Here is a 24,244-nt window from a genome sequence, read left to right as displayed (position 1 = left end):
TGGACGGTGCTGCTGCCTAACGATTCATCAGGGCATTAGGCAAACTATAGTTGCGCATTAACTGATTTCATCGAGCGACTTGCTGAGCTGTATCAGCAAATTCCAGCCATGCGCGTTACACTTTCCGAGAACGTTGGCCTGACCCAGCGCTGAGCCACGCTGACGGAATATTCCATGGTGAGGCAACTGGTTGACGCAAAAAGCTGGGAGGTTAACAGTCCAATATTACATACCCTCTTTTTATATTTGAAATAAAGCAAAGCTTCTGTGACGGTAAAGACAGGGTTTCCTGAGGGTGTAACCAAAACCTCCCCAACTGATATGTAATGGGTCTGGGAATTTTTGGGACCGTCACAGAGTCTTAGGTTGTAGGCCATACATTTTTCATTTCTTTCAGGTTGAATAAAAAATTTTTACCTTCTGGTATTGGATCAAAACTTAATAGTTTTGAGAATTAAAATTTAAAAGATAAGATAATACTGTAATCAATATACTATAGTCGGTTTATACAAAATCTGTAATTACGGCCAAGTTGTAAGCGTCTTCTGTGGTCACAGTAAAATAGTGGACATCTGGCCACGGTCGCAAAGGGATTGTGAACATCATGCGCAATCGCGGTGATATCATCTTCGTCTCCTCCGATCACGGTGAAATCATAAACGATGGCTGCAGAGAAATAGTTAGCATCTTAGGCGAGCGCGGAAACGTCATCTATATCTCTTCCGATCACGGCAGAATCATGCACATCTCACGTGGCCACGAAGAAATTGTGAACATCTTGCGCAATCGTGAAGACATCATCTTCGTCTCCTCCCCTTGCGGCAAAATCGTTAAGATATTCGGAGTTTGCGGGGACATGATCTTTGACTCTTGCGTCGCGATAAAATCCTGGACATCTTCCACGATCGCGAATGAATAGTGACAACTCCTACGTTAACGGCAAAATGGTGTAGATTTTTTGTGGTTGCTCCAGATTTCACCAACGTCTCCCGCAATAGTGGAAAAAAAACCCACAAATTATGATAATAATATTAGTATTGTATTTATGAGATGTAATCGGTGAAATAAATTTATCAAGAGAAAATGTTTGAGGCCCCAAGTGAGACCCCTCCTAGGCCGAAGCTCCCGGCAACCGCCGTGTCTGCCGTTAGGGAATACGGCCGTGGTGATGACTGCGCAGCATAACGATCAGTTGAAGTTCCTAATATTGATTTTAGCCCTATTTAGCCAGTACCAGTAAAACCTCAATCATGAAAGAGTAACCGTTTAACTTTTAAATAGCTAGCAAAAGTTATAAAACAAAAAACACAACTTTAATCACCGGTTGAAATAATCTGGTCTTCCGATGTTTGCAATCCAGACGATTTTGATGTAATTGATCTATCTAAGCCATTACCAATATCCTTAATAATTAATGAGTAACCATTTAACTTTGAAATGGCTACATAAGTTGTAACACAGTAAAAAGTTTCAATTACCTGTTGGAATCTTGTCTTCCGATGTTTAGGCAGGGGAGTGTCATTGAGGCTGCCCCGACTTCCGTGATCAGTCGCCCCGAACCCTCGGTACGTCTCGTCAAGAGGTGACGCCCCGAGACTCCGCAGTCCGGGGTCGCCTGAGGCACTCTTCTTGACACCCCCGCAGGGACTGGGGCTCTCCAGGGGGTTTATGTACAAGTTGCTGGTGTCCAACTGATCACACGGGGTCTCTGCAAGATCTCCCTGCGGAAACATGCTGAGGGTAAGTTAACAATAAACTTACAACAGATGATAGACAATAGGCGATAGCTCATAGACACTGGATCATAAGATCATAATATCAACAATAGACAATATCCATGGAGAACAGGACAAGCATCACAAACAGTTTTAGGTTATTTGAGAATCTTTTTGCAAACTTAAATTACATTAGATTCCTACCACACTGACACACCATATTGCATAATTTTAAGTAAAACATCAGTGAAGAAAGACTGTTGAATGAATGAGATGTTAGTATTATTACTGACTAAGCAGGTTTTTACTCAGGACTGTTTATCAAAAGTTTGATGATCAACGACATTTGGGTCCAGTATCTAACATGGGCACCTGCTGGGGAGGGGGGGGGGAGGGAAACAGGTTTAAAAGCAAACCAAGCTCTGTGAGGCTTTAAAATTTTGTAGGGGAAAATATTGTGAACATTTTTCAAACATTCACGTTCATAGACGCCAAATATTATTTTTTAAAGCGTTTTACATTAAAACTGCGAAGGAGGGCCCTTTTCCTCAAATCCCTGAAACAGGATACCAGTTTCCCCCTGAAAAATTGCTGCTGGCGCCTATGATGTCTATAAGCAACATGCATGTCTATCAACATGCTAGACTTTTCTCAGGACCAAACTGGAAACCTTCTGATTTAGTGACCATTACATTCCGTTTTCCTCCATTAAAAGGTTTGTAAAACTCCAGTGCAGCGTAGAAAGGTCTCTCGAACATCCAGTCTGTCAGTTCTTCAGTGGAATTTGGTTTCTTGCTTTAGGTGTTCTGGAATGAAGTTAATAGTTTGTAAACACCCTTACCTGACTATTGAACGGTTGAGTTGTGCAGCTAGCGTATGTATCGCTGCTGTCTACACTGCCTATCTCCATGACTCCAGTTCCCTCGTAGGCCCCTCGCCCACTCCTCATCAACTTCATCTCCAGGCACACAGGGTTGCGAAAGTCTGAGGTAGCTAGCGGCATGAGACTCTCTGCGTCTATGAAGTCTTTGTAGTCCTGTCCGGTCAACATACAACACATGTAGTTAATGTTGTGTTTGGTTCTCGCTATATTTCACTGCTCATGGAAGTGACTTATTTCAGAGCAAGATAGTGGTTTACAAGTGAAGCTATGAGCATAAAAAATAAATAGTATCTAGCCCTGATGGGACTTCTTGACGAGTATCGAACAATGTTTTTTTTTACCATGATGCAAATAAACCATGTAAATAATCTAATTGTTAGACTTTGTTTGTTTTGGACATGCAAAATCATATGCTTTGATATATTGGAAATGATTTGTGGGGTGCTTACCTGTAAGGAAATGAGATATGATCAAGAAAATGAGTAGTAGCCACTAATTTGTTTTAATTTGCATTGCCGTGTTGAAATTTCATATTGGATTGGTCTGGATTGTCAAGTAAAGGATTATGTTACCTGTGTTGATGTTGAAAATATACATTGTAGTGTTAATCAACACCTGCTGTTTTCTATACAGGAAATCAAACATCTTTAGGTAAGAATATTTAATTATTTTTTTTTCTTGTCTACACCGAGGGGCATTATTCAGAGAAGAGGAATTATTCAAACGATTTTAGGCTTTTAGGTAAGCGGTTTGAACTCATTGGTTTCTTGTAGATGAGCTAGGAATCGAACCCGTCCCTACGTAGAAGTCTAATTTTTTGTTAATTTTGTATTCACAATTTTACCATTGGTAAAATGGCTTATATCACAGAAGAAACATATGGTTAAATTGGTATTTATCACAAATATATATATTCTATTGCTAAATATATTACTAGCAAATACCATGCTCTATGCAAGCGTTTCATGCAGCAAAGTGTGGTACTTACCCTGTAAGTAATGGTAGAAATGTAAAATAAAATTTCATCAGGGTTACTAATTTTTCATTAATATTCTAGGAAACTGTAATATTTCACAACAGTATAACCAAAATTTAGAGGTTTTTAAATAATATAAATCTTTAAACTTACCACTTTCTTTTTAATGTTTTAGCTACCACTTTTTAAAATGTAATTTGATGGTTGTAAGTGGCGTTATGAGGGTGCAAAACGCCTCTTCTGACTTTAGGGCTGGAAATCACTTTTCAGATGTGTCAAAAGATTCTTTATCCATCAATATAACCATATATCTAATATGTTCCAACCATAGATAAGTGAAAACTACTTTTGTATTATTTGTGATGTCGATGTTTGAGCAAAACTATTACAACGTTATTAACTTGTTCGCTACCTTAATAGTACTAAATTTTTTTATTCATGGACCAGTGACGCATATATCCGACTGATGGTTTCCACCCATAGATTGCTGTTGCATATATGCGACGGCTCGTCACATTAAAATAGACTGACGTCGCATATTTGCGTCAGTGTCCCAATGTTATAAAAAACCTTATATCTTCATAACAGTCTATTGGAAGACCCTGTTTTCTCTGCAGTGAACTACAGGGATGTCTGTCGCATATGTGCGTCACTTGGTCTTTGGATATGATGATTAGTGACGTCATACAATAGTTGGCAAAACTGTTTTTTACTTTGCTGCATCACTGGCCCGTGGTGTACTGTTAACTAAGTGACACCCGGTCAATATGTAATATTAAAATGTATACCTTGGGCTGTGGCAATGACCACAGTGTCGCAAATATGTGGCGATCAGTAGCGAACGTGTTAAAATATTGCCTAATAACAATTAGGTTTTGCAGCAAATTTGTAATTTTAAATTGTGCCGTTTTGGCTAGGATGAAGGTTCAACTCGATTTAAAGTTAACAGGATGAGTGGACTCTTGGTAGTCACTCGTCTAATCAGTTGCTACTGTTAACTTCGCCTATGTGAATGGAAATAGTCATAGTGAAATAAAGAAAAATAATCTCTGGGGCAAAAGTGTCCAAAAATAAATCGCACAGCAGCTTCCATGTCACAACCAGTTCAGGAATTATCAGAAGAGTTAGTTTTTAGTGACACTCACCAACACTGAACAATTAGTTAAACACTGCAAGCAGAAAACTTGAGCAGAAATTTAGCAGTTGAACTCGACTTTAGCAAACTTTCAGCACAAAACTGACCACCAAACTCACCTAACCAGATGAAACTGAATCGGATTCAACATCTGCGAACTGGTCTTCATCCTGAAATTTCGACCAATAATATTCGAGAAGTCCGAATAGTTTCGCGTCAAATTTGAATAGGCTTCATGCGGAAAGTAATTTACAAAGAAACGAAACGTCAAAAGCTCTCCATGCAAAGGCATTTTGCCATAACAGTTAAATACAACACTGGAAGTCACAAAAAACCGACAAAATGTAAGTTTTAAAATTGTTAAAAGTTGAATTTTGATTAATTTTAACTAATCACTATAAATAACTTCCTTAAACTGAACAAAAGATATTCTCCTAGCACACAGGATGGTTTTGCTTTTATATTTACTAGTTCATAACCTTTAGACAGCATTGACAGCAAGAAAGAAGCAAAGACAGCAAAGAGAAAGAATGGATATTTTAATAATCAGTAACCTTTCACAAACCCTAATATTTCTATATTCACGTGGAATAAAAATACAAAATCTTTTAAGTCTTGGTTTATAACAAACATTTATGATTTGATTTGTATTTTTTTTTGCATTGTTTAACGAGTCCTGATCATAAAGAAATAATACTGCCATAAACCTAACATAAATAAAGGAATACTCAAATGACATTGACAGATGGATTAAGAAATGCTTTAGCGACATGTTCAAGAGCAATTTTCACAGAATATGGTACAGAATCTAGACAAACTGTATCTATTACACTGTAGTTGTAGTGATGGATTCAGAAAAATATCATACTGAAATCCAGATGAGTGTTGATTAAATAAAATTAGACATTTAACTAAATAACCTAAACCCAAAAGTAAATTAATAACAATAAGGACATGTCTAATAATACGATTGTTTACTAAGGTCCAGTTTTTGAAATTGGCAGTAATAATATAAACATGATGAATCATATTATTGATCAACCTAAGAACCTATTCCCTTTTATATTAATCCTTTTGGGTTTTCTAAAGACAATTAAGGTTGGTTTGTGCATGTCGTAATGTTCGCTTGATGGAAAACACCAAAATAAGCTTTACAGTATATGATAAACAAGATAAAGTAAGTGAAAATAAAAGTAAAATACTGAAGTGGTATTATGTAAGCAGCTACAGACTAAAAGCACACAAATTCTACACATTTAAATGTGAGAAAGTTCTAAATACACAAAATATTAGTAGGATTCATAAGTGTTTAGAGTATAGTGCTGTATTGAAAAGTATAGGTGGGTGCCAAAATTGGGTTTGGTCAAAATTAGTTTGCTTCGGAAAGTACATACTGTAGATTATTTATGTTTTTGGTATAATTTGTTTAAACTAATTCAATTGTGGCACTCTTGATAAAAAAAAAAAAAAATCATCTTCTGTCAGTACGAAATAAGCGCCACAGCAGTTACAGTGAAATCAGATATGTCTTACGCAATCGTGGAAAAACCGTGGGTAGGTTTACGACAAATTCGTAAATCCCTTTTGCATAACATTATCAATGTTTTCTGTAATCGCGGCCACATCGTGTTTTTAATCTTTGCAGATGTTTTCGGATACCGTGATAGTTTGGTTAGAAAATCAAGCTCCTTACAGATCGGGGAAATTCATTTTTCAAGAGAAAAAAAATTCTATTGAGGCCTCAAGTGAGGCCCCTCCCGGACCAAGGCCCCTGGCAAGTGCTCTGTGTTTGCCTTTAGGGAAATATGGCCCTGGGCCTCTGCCTGGGCCTGTGAGTGGAATGTATTGAGCAAAACAAAGGGGTGAGCCAGTACAGTACAAGGACGAACAGAACTGATCAATTTTAAGTGGCATCACTGAGACATAAAACCACAACATCGCTACCTTTAGTCTCACAGTCCGTCTGCGTCCGATTTCAATTAGTCAAATTCAATTTAGCAGACTCAATCACAACCGGTCAGGAAACATACATCAGAAGTCCAGATTTTACGCACTGTTAGGATAGCTCATGAATTACAATGAGTTGTAACAAATCAGATTAATCTCTATCTGCAACATTTACTGACTTTTAACAATTATTCCTAAGCAATAAAACTAAAAAAAATAAGTTAATGTAAGCAAAGAAAAGACATAAGAAATATCTACATACACCAGTTAAAATACAATCGTGCCAAGCAGCTAACAAGGAATACCCATGGTATATTCAGTATATTTCTCGCTATACTACCTTGGTATTGCAAAAACAACACTCGAACTCTGTCGGTATTTCTTCCAGCTTAGCCAATGCGTTGCTAGATTCATTCGCCTATACATAAGACAGAGCCTGAAGAGGATAACAGAAAGCACAAAACACACATGTTGATGCATTCTAAAATACAGATTAATTTAAATGTTTAGAACAATTTGAATTTATTAATACTTCATGGAAGACACACTGACTAAAATACGGGTAATGTAATCTTTATTTTAATGCCAGTTAAGTCTTGGGGCATTACATTTCTGTGGTGTAAAAAATATGTGTTTTATTTTAAATGTACTTCAAAATCTAAGTTCTGCCCTGTCGATAAAGTTAATCTTTAAAATAAATTAGAAAAGTTTGCAGTTGTTAAATCAATGTCAGCCAAATATATTTTAAGGAGATTTTGCAATAACTGATACAAATTACAAGACTTTCAAGATTAACCATATATTAATCTTCTGAAGAAGTTTCAAGATTATACATATTTTAAGTTATGAAAACAATTGATTTTATTAAATTTGGCTTGACTAATAGTTTCAGAGCACTTTTCTATTAATCTTTTTAATTTAATGAAATCAGGAAATTAATGTGTCAAAAATCAAAAATGAATCTGAACATAAAAAAACCATGCAATGAAAAATATATCTTTAACTGTAGTAGAATCTTTCTAGGGGATATCTACCTAACTATTTTCAAAGAAAAAAGGGTTTAAATTCAGGAAAAAAAGAGATTCAGTATAATTTTTTTTATTCAAAAACATTTATTGTGTCTCTTTTGCTACTTTGAAAACTTACCAGCACCGTCATGAATGAGTAAAATCTAAAACTTCAAATTATAAATGATAATGCCCCCTTTTAACTTTTACAACCAATAAAAAAATCTAAATAAAATTAACGTTTTTCTATAAAATTAATACTCTACATTACAATCTAAGCAGAAACCAAAAATGTCAGTATGGAATTTAATTTATCCTTAAAATTTTGAAACAACAACTGTATTTTAGAAAACAACGTCACAGCACCACTTGTCAAAACTGTAAAGTGTCACTATTTACACAAATATGTTAAGTTTCAAAATGAAACTCTGAGTGGTGTTGTGAAAATGAAATATTCTGTACAAATGTGACAGAAAGACATAACACATGACAGACATTACAAGCAGCATTATCAAGTTACAGTTTTGGAAGACATACATTTAGCTTAGCCAGACTTGAATAGTTCCCAACCTGAAAAACACAAGTTGGAATTGCCAACCTTACAAAAACAAAATGTTCCTAGATCGGCATGCAAAATATTCACTTTGCAGTGTAACTCAACAACAAAAATGATTTATAACCATGCAATGTTTCAATAGTCTTGCTTTCTAGGTTAATTGATTTTATGAGTTGACAAGTTTTCAATATCACCAGTTTGGATGATTGTATTAGATTTTGAAATTTTAGTTGATTGGAACAGAAAATACATTTACTGGTGGATTTATAATGTTTTAAATTATTATAAAAACTTTTGAAATGTTTGATACAGTTTCATTTTAAAATATACACCTATTTCATTTTATAGGTATTTTGTAGGTAAATGATTACCTACAATGAATTAATGAAGTTATCATAATAGGTGTACTCCTCTGGTAAAAAATTATATATGAAAAAAAAATAATGTAAAATCTCTTTTAATCCAACAAACAATTAATATAAGCAAATAAATATTTATTAAATATTGAAATGAAGTAGCATTCATTGATTCCAAATCAATATAATTTTGATAAACAAATTATTCTGGCTTTGGTAGTTCACTAGCTTTCAATAACTTTACAAACAGACACAACAATTTTCCTGTGTTTGAAATTCATATGGTGAAGGTGAAGAGTTGTTATTTGAAGGATTGGTGCAAACATTTTCTATCACTATTAGCTATTAGTGAAAAACATGTGTTTATGACTTTAAGTTGGAGCCACATTCATGTGTAGACATGTCCATTTGCTTTACCAACTAATTTTTGTCCTAATTGTTGTTTTCTTTCAGGATTTCTTTCAGTTTTTACTACTATACATCTCTGCGATGTTTTTTGTTTGTGATTTTTCAAGAGTTGGCTGGGTTTGTGTAATCTTGTTATATTTTTTGTACTTTCTAGATCAGATTCAAAGTACCGAAATTTTGTGAAGTTTTGTGTGTTATTGCTAGTTTTTCGACAACACTAAAACTTGATATTGTAATGCAGTTTTTATGATGGTAATCTGAAATGTATGCAATATTCCTTCATGTTATTGTTAATTTTAATAACACAGTGTTAAACCATTGATGGCTAAAGGTTGGTTCTGGTTGTTGTATGTATTGATGGCTGAAAGTTGGTAGCTGTACCCATTGGTGGTCGACTTACCGGACTTGTAGGAGGGTTTTGTTGATGAGGGGGACTTTGTGGCTGTGGCGGGGCCTCGGGCGGGTCCAGGTCCAGCAAGGGGGGCTGTACAGGGGGCCTACGGTGTCTGGAGGTGAAGTGTTCGTGGTTTCTATAACACCCTGGTCCGGTCTGTGCGGGGTTAACGCTTCCACTCTCGCCTTCCGTGCTGTTACCATCTGCAGTGGACAGGTTATGTCCGAGCACAGCGTCTGCAATGTGTAATTAGTGAATATTTTGCAACTTTAGTCAAACTTACATTTGTCATGATATGATTCAGGTGTTTGAGTTGAGGAAACAGAAAATAGTTAACTATAGCTGACGGTTAAAAAAAATATTAATATATTTTCAGTACATTTTTAAATCAATTTGTAAGGAACGGTCGAAACCCTAGTCTTGTTACCATCCAATGTCGAACTATTGTTAGATAGCATCATTAATTGATAGAAACAATCACTTTGAATCAAACCAGCGACCATCATATTTGAAGGCAAGCATTATAACCACTTGGATACACCAAGAAAATTATAGATACTGTAAAACACTTTTTAAATGTGTGTATTTAGTAGTAAGGTGACAAAACGTATAAATTTAAAAAATAATTATTGAATAAAATAAAATATTCACCGGCTGCATAAGTCAAAAGTTTACACAAAAAAATATCAGTTGAAACTGCAACTTTTGACATTATTAACGTAGCGCAATTCGTGATAATTTAAAAATAATAAACCATCTGATTAAATAATATGTACGGTCAATTTACAGAACAAACTATATAAAAGTAAAACCATAGACAAAAGTAATTAAATATAGACCGTCAGCTGTGCAGGTAGTGCCATGTAGTTACAGCATATGTAACTATATGGCGCTCCCAGTGGTGTGTGCCAGAACCTATGGTAACCATGGTAACCGTAGCACGGCTGACAGTCTATATTTGATTCTTTTTGCGTCTATGGTAAAACTAGAACAAAAGTTAACTCTTACTGTAAAAGGGCATTAGTCTAGCCAACAAGTAAACAAGTAGTAGGTAAACAAGTAAATACTACTACAAAAATACTACCATAAAATAACTCAGTGAAAAAATAAGTTATAACTGATATGAGGGAAATAAAGCAAAAAATTTATACAAAAGAAATGAAAACCACATCTCAACTTGAGTCACTACATTCTAATAAAATTATTTAACCCTCTTAGACCCTAAACTATTAGTAATGCCTAGGGTTTCTTGACATTTCATCACAGAGCACAAAAATTTGTTTAATGGTTAGTAGAAAATGGCAGGCAATCTTTTAATCTTAAAAATTCCCAACCCAAAATTCCAAAAACTTTCTACTGTCTTCTTCAGTGGATCACAAAAAAAATCTGCACAACAGTTTCTTGAATAATGCAATACCTTAGACCATTTTTACCAACTACCTACCAATATGTAATACGGATAAACCAAATTGTTTGGCGTATTTGTTTTAAATACAGGCTGCAGATAGTACATGTCAGGTAAACTCTGTTGAGTTAAGCTTATAAAAATAGTTTTAAGGGACAGTTTAATTTTGTTACTCATGGCTGGGAATACACTGGCATTTAGGGCTTAAATGGTTAAGTTGTTTGGTTAATCTTTAGAAATGCAAACTTTCAGGAATACCACTCCAGTTTAGTTGTCATTCCCAAAATCCAAACTCAATTCAAAATTACCATTAAAAGGGTCCAAGTTGATAAATCATCGAGGAGAAAGAGTTGAAGACAGCGCCATATCCAGTAAAGAACATAAACAAGGTTAAACAATAAGGTTATTAAATGAATCATGGTGACAAGTACAATGTGAAAATGCAATTACGTTTCAACTAAATTATATTTTAAAGGAACCTAGTGGCTGGTGAATTTTTTAAGAGGATAAAGTTCAGATAACTTACATGAAAAATTATATATCTCAAGGGCCAATAGATACAAAAGAAGTTCTTAACATCACTGATATTTTGTCCATGGGACTTCTTCACAGCTATATTCATAGAACTGAAAGAATTTTCTTAGCTAAGATAACTAAACTGAAAATTAAGCTGGCTCTCTTAAAAATAATTGAAAATCAAAGTAGTAGCCAAGGAGGCTTGAAGTTTTCTTATAAATACATACTGCTCAACAGATGAAATTGACCATGAAGATGGACATTGTGGAGAGTATTTGATTTTGTTATTCAAGAGGCATCCTAATTTCTTCTATCCCTATTATTAGCTCAGAACTCTCATAAAATTATTACTTAGCTTAAAAAATGTTGTAACTGTCAGGATTTGCACTTGAAAAAACATTTTCAAGTGTTCACAATTCACTTATCTGAAAGGCCTTCATGAAAAAATTGTGTTCTAACTACTATACACAAAAATTATAAATTTAATGACTAAATACTTTGTACCCCCTGTACAAAAACATCTCTTGTGACTAAAACATAATGAGTATCAACTATACAAAATGTTCATAATTGTAGGTACTTACTAAAACAAAATTCAAACACCCAAACCCGAAAAAACAAAAATCCACTTTTTTACCATTAAAGTAGTCCATGGTTTAAGCTATCACCAGTCATCAATCCAAAACTTGAATCTGCCCAAATCCAGAAGAAACATAAACAATAAACAATGTCGGTTTTTAGTTGGAATAAAGAACGGAATAGATGAAGGTTGGAAAGATAGTTCAACAATTTAAGTTAAAAAACTCAATAACAATATTGAAAAAAAAATACCCTTACCAAATACCTATCTGTCTTGTTGTTTACCAAACAAAGCTAAAAACTATTCAATGTAGATAATATATGATACTCTTTAATTTTCCTGGTAGATACACAAGACAAAACAAAATATTAATACTGGCTTAAGAAAACCATTAATTTGGACCATTATATATGTTTAAAAAGTTTACAATCTAGATTTGTCAAAATAAAACTCCACACCAGTAAACACAAGAAGGAAATATTTTATGGACACTTTTTAGGTATATTATCGAGTTATTATTACTATCATCAATTAAGTTGGGCACACAAGTGGACATATTGTAATCCAAAATGAATAATGAATATAGAATGGAGTTAAGGCAAGCTTCCTAAAAAAAAAATCATTAAGATATCTTTTTTGTTTAAAATTTGTTTTTTAAACAACTCCGAACTTCACAGTCACTGTGCAGTGCGACAGCTATCGTTAGTTTGTCCATCTATAACTCGGAAGTCATGAATAACTAAAACTGCGGCGACATGTCCATAAAGCAGGGTTTAGACTCTGCCAAGACTTGGGACTGTTGTTCTTGAATAAAACAGCTGGTCTGCAGTCCGGCAAGTAAATGTTTCATGAAACCTTTTGTCTGGTCCAACAAACAATAAGTTTGAAAATTACGATTCATATTTCATTATTGACTGTATTGGAAATAAACTTTTACATGCAATAATTAAAGATTTTGTGGGTTGTGTGTATTAACCTAATTTTGTCTATATAAATAAAATTAGAGTTTTGTCTGTACCTTGCTCAAAATTATAAATTTTTAGGGTAATTTTACGTTTTATACATTAAAGAAGCCGAAACAAGTCTCCTAAAACTGTATGAAATAAAATTGTCATTCTGGTTGATTACTGGCCATAACATACCTTAATTTAATATCAATTGTCAAGAACATTGGTTAAAGTATCCTCTATACTAGAGTCATAAACTATACAAATTGAGGATTTTGAAATCCAATACTTTATAGGAACATGACATAATAGTTTTTAGTTATTGTGTTTTCAAGTTCTACTGTATTCTGTTTGTGTACTAATCTTGTCATGTTCTAGGTTCTTTTAGATAATGTTGTAATTTATATCTCAACGTGCAATATTAAGACTCTGTACAGGTTCAGAGGTTCGATGCATGAGGCTGCAAAATCTTCAACTTGCAGTCTTTGATACTTTAGTGTTATACTACAGCTATTCTAGTCCTTTATTTTACATATGGCAACAATATACTTGGGAAGACATGGGACGGATACAGAGGATTCAAAACTCAGCAGTCCAATTTATGTATGTTGTACCACAAAATAATTTTCTACCTCAGGTCTTTTGGAGTATTAAAAATCTATTTGATTTTTGGGCTATTTTCCATGCTATAGAAAATATGTGTCAGTATTTTCATGTTTATTTTTTGAGTGTTTATCTACGCTAAGGGAATTTTAATATTATTTTTATTGAAATTAATTTTGATAACAGGATCTTGGAGGAACTTTTTTCTATTTCTCCCTGTAGGAAAGAAGTGCTCTCTTTTGTGTTTAGTTTGTAATGCTCAGATATAAAATACATGGACATCCCTTGCTCATCGTAGGGGATGTACAAAACGTCCCCAGAGACCAGCTGCTCCTAATCCTAGGGGTTTCTTTTCGCAGAGCCAGGAGCAGATATACCTGCCTAAACTATCACAACCTCCTTGGGAGTTTTCTTGTTTCTGTTGACTTTTCCATGAATTGCAGCTTTGATGAATATATTTTAGACTTTATCTTGAAAATTTCTTTGAAAGGTTTCGACATGTTAATGTATCTTTTATACAATTTATTAATTCCTGTCAAGCTAGTAGTGTTCTCACCATTTGAGAGTTTTTAAAACTTTCCTTGACATCCTACTTTCATCTTCCACGAGTTGGAATATTGTTGTTTTCCAGACGCTTGAAAATTTCCTAGAAAAATTCCTAGAACAACCTTTCTAGGAAATTTTCAAGCGTCTGGAAAACAACAATATTCCAACTCGTGGAAGATGAAAGTACGTTGTCAAGGAAATTTTTTAAAACTTTTTCTAGGAACCTCTGTGTATCTTTCATTGTTTTTAAGTACAGTCACTATACTTCATTTCTCAGTGATATAATAAAACCAAACGTCATCTGAGAATTTATTGTTTCTTTGATATATTTATTTTCCATGAATTGGGACTTTGATGATTATTTCCAGACTGTGTCTTGCACTTTTCTCAGAAAAGAGCTTAACCTTTTCATCTATCTACTTCTTATCCTTGAATTAATTTATTGTTTACTGCATTTGCCTTTTACTTTATAGAGAGAGATGTGCTCTTTCCATCTGAGTTTCAAAACTGAAGAACTATAAGAGCAATCATGGTCCCCTCCAAAACAAGGCTGCAGCGAGAAGTTTCAGCTGCACTAATTCATAAAGGAGGTTCTGTACAATGTTTATGTCACTTTACCGTACTGTTATTACCATGTCAATAGGCTGTCCAGTGTGATATTGCTACACACCAACGCCGCGGCATTTTATTAAAGGATATTAAAGATATTAATTGTTCAAAAACCTTCCTAATATAATTCGGTAAAATATTTGTATCTTTCAGTTTATGTTCTTAATTTGTAAACTAGTGGACTCGAATAAAAATAATGAAATATATTCGTAATATGATGACATTAGCAAACGTAATAAAAATGTAATGTTTGTGGTGATGTTGAGTTTCCTCATAATTCTAAGCAAGGAGTTGGAAGCAGGTTATTAAGTGAAGGGGTATAGAACATCTGATGTCGGAAATGCCTATCTGATATACAGGTTGTATGATAATTACTAGAGGATAGCAGGCATTTGCAAGGATAATCACAGACCATACAAGGCAGCTGCACAAATCAATGTCCCATGGGTGGTTTGGCGCAGATATACAAGCACATTGAGAATTTACTTCTCAGGGCACGATAATGTTTGTAATGTTTTTAACCACACAAAAAGTTTTTGTTTGAATTAAAATTCGACACAGCACTAATTCACTTTATCTAAATAAAGTAAATTAATACTGTATAAAATGTTTTCCCTACTTTTGGCTGATTCCAATTACTTAATGTTTCGTGGTTATTCCAATATTTCATTTGAAGATGGGGTTTGTTCTCAGTTTCCCAAACTGTGAAAACTTTGCATATTATTCAACAAATCTAGATAAGGTTTGAGAGAATCTTATTAATTTTTGCAGGGGGAATGCTCTGAATTTGGTTTGTAGCTATCTAGAGTAGAATTTTTGTTAAACAGCATCAATAACTGATGACTTGATGTAAAATGGCAACTGGGGCCAGAGTTGATACCCCTTGGAATCGGACCAGCGACCTTCCAGTTTTGGAGAAAAGCATTGAAACAACTCTGCCACCCAGACAATAGTCTTGGTTTTTATCTTATACAATAACTTACTGAAAATCCTTCTGCATATCTACTATATTGCTAATTGAAAGTATCGGTATATTTTGAACAAGTTTTGAGTAGGTAAACAAATTGGACTCACCCGTGTCTACAATGACATCTATTAGATCCATGCTCTTAGCGAAAGCGTCTCTTAGATTGATGTGATGGAAGCTGACGATGCTGCCCTCTCGCTTAGCTCTCTCCAGCGCTTCCCGCCTCTTCAGCGCCTTCTCCCGCCGCATCTGGTTCTTGTAGAACTCGGCGAAGTTGTTCACTATGATGGGAATGGGCAGCGCAATGACCAGGACTCCACAGATACAGCAAACACTACCAATAACCTTCCCAAGGGGAGTGGTCGGGTAGATGTCGCCATATCCTACTGTGGTCATAGTGATTCCCGCCCACCAGAACGTCTCCGGAATAGAGATAAACTTGGTCCCCGGTTCCTCCTTCTCGGCGAAGTACGCGAGACTCGAGAATATCAACACGCCCATGGCTAGGAAGAGCATGAGGAGGCCCAACTCCTTGTACGAGTTTCTCAAGGTGAACCCGAGGGATTGCAGACCGGTGGAATGTCTCGCGAGTTTTAAAATCCTCAATATCCTCATGATCCGGAAAATCTGCACGACTCTGCGGACGTCTTGGAACTGGTCTGTCGCGTTCTTATTGGTCTCCACGAGGAAGAGTGATACGTAATAGGGCAGAATGGCTAAGAGATCTATGACGTTTAGACCGCCTTTGAAGAACTTCCACTTGTTCGGGGACGCACTGAAGCGCAGAACGTATTCTAGAGTGAACCAAGTGATACAGACTGCCTCTACCATGGCTAACTGGGGATTGTCTTGGACTGCGCCCTTCTCGTCGTTCACTTGCATTTGCGGAATGGTGTTTAAAGTGAGAGCTATCGTGGACAACACGATGAACAATATTGAGATGACAGCTATGACCTGTGAACACCAATTCCTCACTTTATCCCACTCTCGATACAGTTTTGATCGGACCCTTCATGTTCACAAACACAATAGTTTGTCAGCATTCCCATCGGAAGATCTCCTGAAGCTTGGGTCTGATGGTGGAAAGTGTGGTCAATTTACAAGTGATAGAGTTGAGAGATCAGAAATATTGATCAACTGTTGTGATTTCGTAAAACATTCAATTAGGTCCAATCTGAAAACAGTATCTGAGATGGGAGTGAATAATTGTTCTGTATTTTCAAAGTTTAAGTTACAGTTATATAAATGTGAAGTATAAATATATGTGTGATTTGATAAACAGATTTTGAAAACCGAGAATGTGTTGGTTTTCTTTATTACTATCTTGTAATAGTTTCCAATTGAATTTGGCTGTACATTAAAGTTTCACTTTGCACTCTAAATATACATTTGTAAAACTTAATGTACATTTACAAAATGTTCACTTAATGTTCTAATTTTGAAAAAAATGTTAAGTGACCCTTCAAAAATTTGATAAAGCCAAAATGTGTAAAACAACAAACATTTATAAAGTGTATGTACTTGTATACTACAGATGTAGCAAGTTGGCCAGCGTTTTACTGCAGAAGCAAAGCCACGCAAGTTACTCTATAGTTACATCCAGCATGTTAGTGTTAATATGTTAATGTGAGTGCAAATGACCCAGGCGACACAGCAAAGCGTTAGAAGACAGAAAAGAGAAGACAGAAGAAGGAACATCGTACAACCAATCTCTGGACAGGTTGAGTTGACAAACATAAACAGGGTTTAACTCATCGTAGAATTATTGTAGAATCATTTTGAGTCCTAGCGAACTTTTCTTCCAGTTCCTAACAAGAATTACTTTAAAAAATCTTAGATTATTGTATTTTTCAGTCTACGCGGTATTGTGATTCGATAAGAATGTAAATAAAAGAATTACGGAACTATCTATAAGCCTAAAAAAAAATTAAGACTGTATAAACTATGTGTATCCTTCCCAGCACTTCAACTTTTCATAATTTTTGCGTACAGATAAAACGGTCTAAAACAAAGTGGTATTTGCGTCGTCGGTCCTGGAAGAGTGCTGGCAAACGACGCAATTTTGTTACAAGTGGAGGCGAAGTCTGCTCTAGAACTTGCTAGCTTCTTGGCCAAGCAATTCAGGAGAAGACTACGCAATATTGTTTGTAGTTTAGGTTTTGGGGTGGATAGTTTTGTCTAGAGGTTTCATTAAAAATTAAGTTTGTCATCAGTGTTACAGTATTAAATCTATTTTAACTGGAGTACTAAAAGCGTTCTTATCCTTTGCGGTTTATTGATAGTTTTGTGTACTTAAACGTTTGATCACTACATTAACAATGTTGTGTTTCTGTATTTTTTCTGTTTAAATATACTACTTCATCATCTTTATAATTCTTTATTTCAAATGTCAGTTTAATTTAGCAGTTGTTTGTGTTTCACAGTGTCGTTGTTTGTGTTTCACATTGTTGTTGTTTTGTGTTTCATAGAGTCATTGTTTTGTGATACTCAGAGTTGTGGTTTGTGTTTCAAAGTGCCGTTGTTTGTGTTTAAAAGTTTTGTTCATATTTCACATAGTTCTTGTTTTGTATTTCACAGTTTCGTTGTTTGTGTTACACAGAGTCGTTGTTTGTGTTTCACAGAGTAGTTTGTGTTTCACAGTATCATTGTTTGTGTTTCAGAGTGTCGTTGTTTGTGTTTTAAATAGTCATGGTTTGTGTTTCACAGGGTCGTTTGTGTTTCACAGTATCACTGTTTGTGTTTCAGAGTGTCGTGGTTTGGGTTTCACAATGTGGTTGTTTGTTTTTCAGAGTGTAATTATTTTTTTGTGTTTCAGAGTGTCATTTGTTGTTTGTGTTTCCGTATGTTTCATGTTTGTGTGTGTTTCAAAGTGCAGTTGTTTGGGTTTCACAGAGCCCTTATATGTTTCGCAGTGTCGTTGTTTGTGTTTCACATTGTCGTTGTTTTGTGTTTCATAGAGTCATTGTTTTGTGTTACATAGAGTTGTTGTTTGTGTTTCAAAGTGCCGTTGTTTGTGTTTAAAAGTTTTGTTCATATTTCACATAGTTCTTGTTTTGTATTTCACAGTTTCGTTGTTTGTGTTACACAGAGTCGTTGTTTGTGTTTCACAGAGTAGTTTGTGTTTCACAGTATCATTGTTTGTGTTTCAGAGTGTCGTTGTTTGTGTTTTACATAGTCGTGGTTTGTGTTTCACAGAGTCGTTTGTGTTTCACAGTATCACTGTTTGTGTTTCAGAGTGTCGTTGTTTGTGTTTCACAGAGTAGTTTGTGTTTCACAGAGTAGTTTGTGTTTCACAGAGTAGTTTGTGTTTCACAGAGTAGTTTGTGTTTCACAGAGCCGTTTGTGTTTCAAAGTATCACTGTTTGTGTTTCAGAGTGTCGTTGTTTGGGTTTTACAATGTCGTTGTTTGTTTTTAGAGTGTAGCTATTTTTTTGTATTTCACAGTGTCCTTTGTTGTTTGTGTTTCCGTATGTTTCATGTTTGTGTGTGTTTCACAGTGTAGGGGCGCCGTTTGCCAGCCCAGGTAGCCACTCGCGGGGTCGAAGTCGTCGCGTCGCCCATTCCCTCACAGCCTCCCAAGCCAAGCCGACATCTAGAACAAGCGACAACAACAGCAACAACACCAACAACAATGACACAATTAGTTACAATAACAATAACAGTAACCCATTAGTTTGTTACCCACAGGACGTTTCATGTTTTGTTCAGTTTAAACAAAAATTTAATCATTTAATATTCCGGGTTAGTTATTTTACTGAGATTAGTAAAACAAATGTTAAAACACAAAAACCAATTGATAACTATAACAAAAGCACATAATGTATTTGATTAGGAAAGGTTATCCTATTTATACAATAGTCAATATAGAAGTTAAATTAGGGTAACAAAGACAAAACAATTGTTACACAACTTTAATGTTTATTACTCAATTTCCAAATACTGGAAAAATATATGAGCATTTAATATTATGATTGTGTTATTTTTCAGATAATTTATGATTTTATATTTAGCAGGACAATTATTTTATACGTAAACTGTTTACTTTTACTATTGTACAGTATTATGATTGTGTGTGTACAAGAATTAATAAAAACAGTTGATCATTAAAGAGGAAAGAAAACAGTAGTTCGTGATAAGTGCACATTGTAAGTACCACGAATACTAGAAAATGTTTCTAGTATTCGTGGTAAGTACGAATATTTGCTTAAATTAAATAAACAAGATTTGGAAACAAATAAAATAGCTCAATATCAGACATTAATATAAAAAATTTTGCTAATTTGATATATTTGCAGCTTTTAAATATCGTAAAAAGTTACTCCATGACGTATTTAAAATGTAATTCAAAGTTTCTCCATAAAATAAATGTTAATACTATGACGAAGCAGGGCATTAGAGAAAGAGAAAGACAGAAAGAACTTAAATTTAGTAAACAGTTTGAATTAAAATTTTTAAATGAAAGCTTACAGTCTACATATACTAATTCTTATTGTAAATAGCACAAGAGAAAGACAGTGGGAAATGTTAGAAGAAAAGAGAAAGAAGAAAGGCGATAGCGTCTTGCTGAAGCGACATAAGATGAGGCCTCTCGGAGTTAAAGCAAAGTTTTTAAAATTAAAAAAAAAAAAACAGTTAATTAATTGCCTAATATTTCACTAACCTATTTGTATTGGTCAACGGTACCAATAAATTATAAAAAAAACTGCTGATTTTGATGAAATGTTGGTACAGCAGCATTTTAGGATTATGTTATAAATTTTATGCCACACTGTACCAATCTAGTACAAACTACCAAACTTCCCACGCAAGGATTTAGTCAAGAAAACAGCTGTTTGCTGCCAGCTTAATCAAATGGGGTTTCATATTACGTACTACTGTACTGTAATGAGTTTTACCGGACACCAACCAGCTGATTATATCATATTTCACAATGAGTGGTTATATAAACAAAAACATAACGTCTAGATATGAGTAGTGATTGTTAGTCCAGTCGGTTGGAATGCATAAGGATTTGAACGGATTTTTTATTGCTAAGTTAGTTTAGAGTAGTATGGCGTAAAATATCGTCCAAAATGTGTTTACCGGACTCGTAGGTAATCCCGCACTCGACTTCGTCTCGCACGGGAACGATCACACTCGTCCGGTAAACACCTATTTTCAGCACTAGTAACGTAATATACTATTACCTAGGACCGTTTTTTAAAGTAGCCGTTTCAGTTCACTTCTCAGAATTGAAAAGTTTCTCAAACAGCATTATTTACTTTCATAACAGCATAGTTTTACTCATAACAACACGGGTAACGGACCAATGAGGTTCTAGGATCGAGAGAGGAGACGCAAAATTGTAATGATTCGAAATTCAACTAATCAGCTGTCCAGGCCAATTTAATTGTTGATTGGTGCAATTAGTATTTGATACAATGTTTCGTTGCATCACTGTCAGTGGCAATTAGAGTTTTAAACAAAAACTTAACCTCTCTTAGAAGTTATGAATAGTGATTTTGAGTAATTTAAACACCGTCGTAGGTAAAGTAGTGTACGCAACTCGCGTAAATAGTGTTAACGACACGAGTAGAAAATTTAAGGTACGAGCCTTGGCGAGTGCCTTAAAAACTTCTACGAGTTAGTTGCTAATCGGTTTAGTTTAGTTAATCGGGTTGCCATGCTGGTGACAAAATAATAACCAAATACAAAATATGAACCAAATATAACCGAAAATCAAAACAAATGGAAGAAATTCTAATCTCATGTTGTATTTACAGCGTGGGGGTGAAAAAAGAGAAGCCAATTACATATTTTTGGCCGAGTTTTCAACCACTGGATGGTCTATAGTGTACAAAATTCCACAGAGCATCAATTAGGCAAAATATAGAAGCATTAGTTCGCCATAGTAAAACATTATACACGTTTCAAACAAAGGAACTTTTTTTTGAATACACCATAATACCGCACAAGGTTCGATGCAGTAAAATCCAGCAGAATCAGTTCGTTAAGTAAACAATACACGCGTTTTAGCGAAGAAGCTTACAACTCATTGTTTCAGATCGCAGTTCCGTATTGGGGGGAGGGGGAGGGGAGAAGGGGGGGATGGCGCCGAATTTCTCTCACAAATAAAATCGTCCCAGAAACTTGGAATTTCGCTGAGAGACTGAGAGACTAACCTTATCCGATCCCTTTGTATGGATTTCTTTACACAAGGTAAGTAGGTCACGTTTATACTTTCTTCATGACATCGTCTTGGAATTGTTTAAGTCTCGTTCCGTTAAGCAGGTAAGGAAAACATCAAAACGGTGCTTACAGAAATTTACGTTTAGGTAATACATTGGGATTGTTTAAGGGTCCATAAGGGGTAGACTATCTAAACATAAATAGGGGTTATTACTAAACACCATTCCAAATAAAGTTGGAAATATGGTTATCCGTTAAATTTATCCGAATTAAACGTCAACGGAAGATTGAAAAATAAATTATACATCATAAGAGATTATAAAGTAAAAAAATATAGTTTGAGAGTAAAAATATCAGTAAACAATGTAATACTTGTAAATGGACCAAGCAGTTGTCGTTAGATATCCCGTGGCAAAGATAATAGTAATAATAATTACTTACAATTAGAAAATCCAACAATTGATTTAATATACAGTTCAGTTAGTCCATTGAAGTTCAGGTTATACAACCCTCGCTTCTATAATCAATGCTTAGACGAATGCTTAATCAACGAAATCGAGTTAGCGCACATGACATTCATATGGCATTGACAATGTCTGGTAGTGACAGTGATATGAGAGGGAGGGTAAGAAACCTTCACGTTTGAATTATTTGTGCGTTGCATACTGAATTTCCAAACTTGCATTTGTTGTTGGGACATTATAAATATCATTATTAACCTATATACTTTTAGTTTTGTGGTAAATGTACTTTTCCTATCGCCAATTGTTTAATTTAATCTACATTTCTGGAAGTAAAGAAATTACGCCTGTCTTCTGTTGGACCTAACAACAAGTAAAACCACCTGATAATCAGCTGAAATTTTATAACAGCTGATTCACGAACACTTATAATCTATATATATAATACGCTAAGCCGATTTTTGTAAACAGAACTCCTCCCTCATTTTTGGACCGATTTTGATGATTAAAGTGTCAAAAAAATTGCCCTGATCTGTAGTTTTGCAAAGTGTCTTCAGTTTTTTGATATCTTTATTAGTTTGGGCAGGATCTTCCATCAAAGTTGGGTTTTCTCCCATAAGATTAACATGGGGAATCTTAATATTTAATTGGAAACTTTGTCTCCACTAATTTGAGAGAACGGCTGAGCATAGAAACTTGGTAGAGGTGTCCAAAGAAAGGTCTTGGTCTGTAGATGAGTTATCAAAAGAAAAACGAAGTAAATTCGCTTAGGGCTCTGCCCTAGAAGCCTTTAAAGATCCCTCCACAGATTTGTTTACATTTTGGTCATGTGGATAGTATTTTTTAATAAAACAGCTGTTAATTTTAAAATTGTATTTTAAACAACACACATTTATTGTGAGTTAAGTAGGCCTATTTGCAATGATATTTTCTGATTTTAAAATTTATTGATTTTCTTCTGTATCATGTCATGTGTTGCAATATGAAGTTCCATTACAAAATCAGTGGAAAATCCTTTTATCACAATAACTTTTACAATTATTTTTTATTGAACTACCTTATATCCATTTTACGGGTTGGTGTCTGCTTTTTTCACACCTTTTCCTTATATTTTATCATATTATTCTAGACAGGTCATCATAGGTTCATGAGATTATTTTAATGCTTTCAATTATTGGAAAAATCTTCGATTGTCTAATACAATACAAAATAATACAAGTGCAGAAGGGCGCGGTGCCCTTTTGAGCCGTGTCCATATTTTGTTAAATTAATAGTGGTTTACATCAACTGGATAAAACATTTTACAATATTTGTGTAGAAATATGTGCATGATTTAGAAAGTCATTTAAGCTGGAAAACTGCAATATACTGCAGACTTTCAGAGGGGTTACTTCGATGTATTCATTCAGTTTAGTGAAAACATAAAATAGATATGTATACAAATAAGAACTTAAACTTTTAGAGAGCCTTTGAATGTTATTAGACTAACGAAAGGGGTTGTTCATGTTTACTAGCGCTAATCAGCAACAAAAACCATTTAATTTATCTCTAAAATATATATTCTAAAATATAAACAATGCTAAATGCTCAAAATATGTATAATTTCACTCAATTTATCGCAGTTAGATGAATTAGCGTAAGCCCTGAAGTAACCGTCGATTTCGACGGGTTTCACCTAGTATTACTAATAGGCCCAAAATCATCATACAATTTCAGTTTCAAATGTACAAAAACTGAATTTACTTCTCAGACATTTTTCATCATAATTAGTAAAAAATAAAACTCATCAGGCCGAAATAATCCATCCCAATTTTAATTTCATCATAAATTACAAACGCTTTAACGTAAAAGGTTTTGAATTTTTTATCCGTAAGAGCCGTTTGGCGTTAGTGTAAATCGAGCAAGTGCGACGGTGGAGGGGTGGTTACCCTCAGGATTTCCGGGACCTGGAGAGCCACAACGAGGGAAAGAACCCCTCTGGAAGACTACTCGTTCTTTTATTTTGTAATGCATATCTAAAAACGAACCCTTAAAAATCTTTTAACCCCACCTACTGTATACTCAT

General features: G+C 34.7%; 1 protein-coding gene across 6 annotated transcripts in view; it reads right to left on the bottom strand.

The window, feature by feature from the left end:
- Nucleotides 1-24,244, bottom strand: part of LOC129002876 (potassium voltage-gated channel protein Shab-like) — a 55,352-nt gene that overhangs the window by 15,854 nt on the left and 15,254 nt on the right. For 3 of the 6 annotated variants that reach the window (XM_054430981.1, XM_054430982.1, XM_054430986.1), the window contains exons 2-6: nt 15,658-16,504; nt 9,384-9,613; nt 6,997-7,074; nt 2,557-2,751; nt 1,479-1,721 (exon numbers count right to left, since the gene is read on the bottom strand). In XM_054430981.1, the coding sequence (XP_054286956.1) occupies nt 1,479-1,721; nt 2,557-2,751; nt 6,997-7,074; nt 9,384-9,613; nt 15,658-16,504 (1,593 nt within the window). Of the gene's footprint in view, nt 1-1,478; nt 1,722-2,556; nt 2,752-6,996; nt 7,075-8,200; nt 8,234-9,383; nt 9,614-15,657; nt 16,505-24,244 lie in introns of all 6 variants that reach the window. The other 3 variants (XM_054430984.1, XM_054430983.1, XM_054430985.1) reach the window with 3 other exon arrangements.

The sequence above is a fragment of the Macrosteles quadrilineatus genome, unplaced genomic scaffold, assembly GCF_028750875.1.
Source record: "Macrosteles quadrilineatus isolate MER2022 unplaced genomic scaffold, UCM_ALF_1.0 Scaffold_9__3_contigs__length_116548681, whole genome shotgun sequence".
Taxonomy (NCBI): domain Eukaryota; kingdom Metazoa; phylum Arthropoda; class Insecta; order Hemiptera; family Cicadellidae; genus Macrosteles; species Macrosteles quadrilineatus.
Note: the sequence above shows the minus strand (reverse complement) of the source record. Positions and strands in the feature narration are given on the sequence as shown.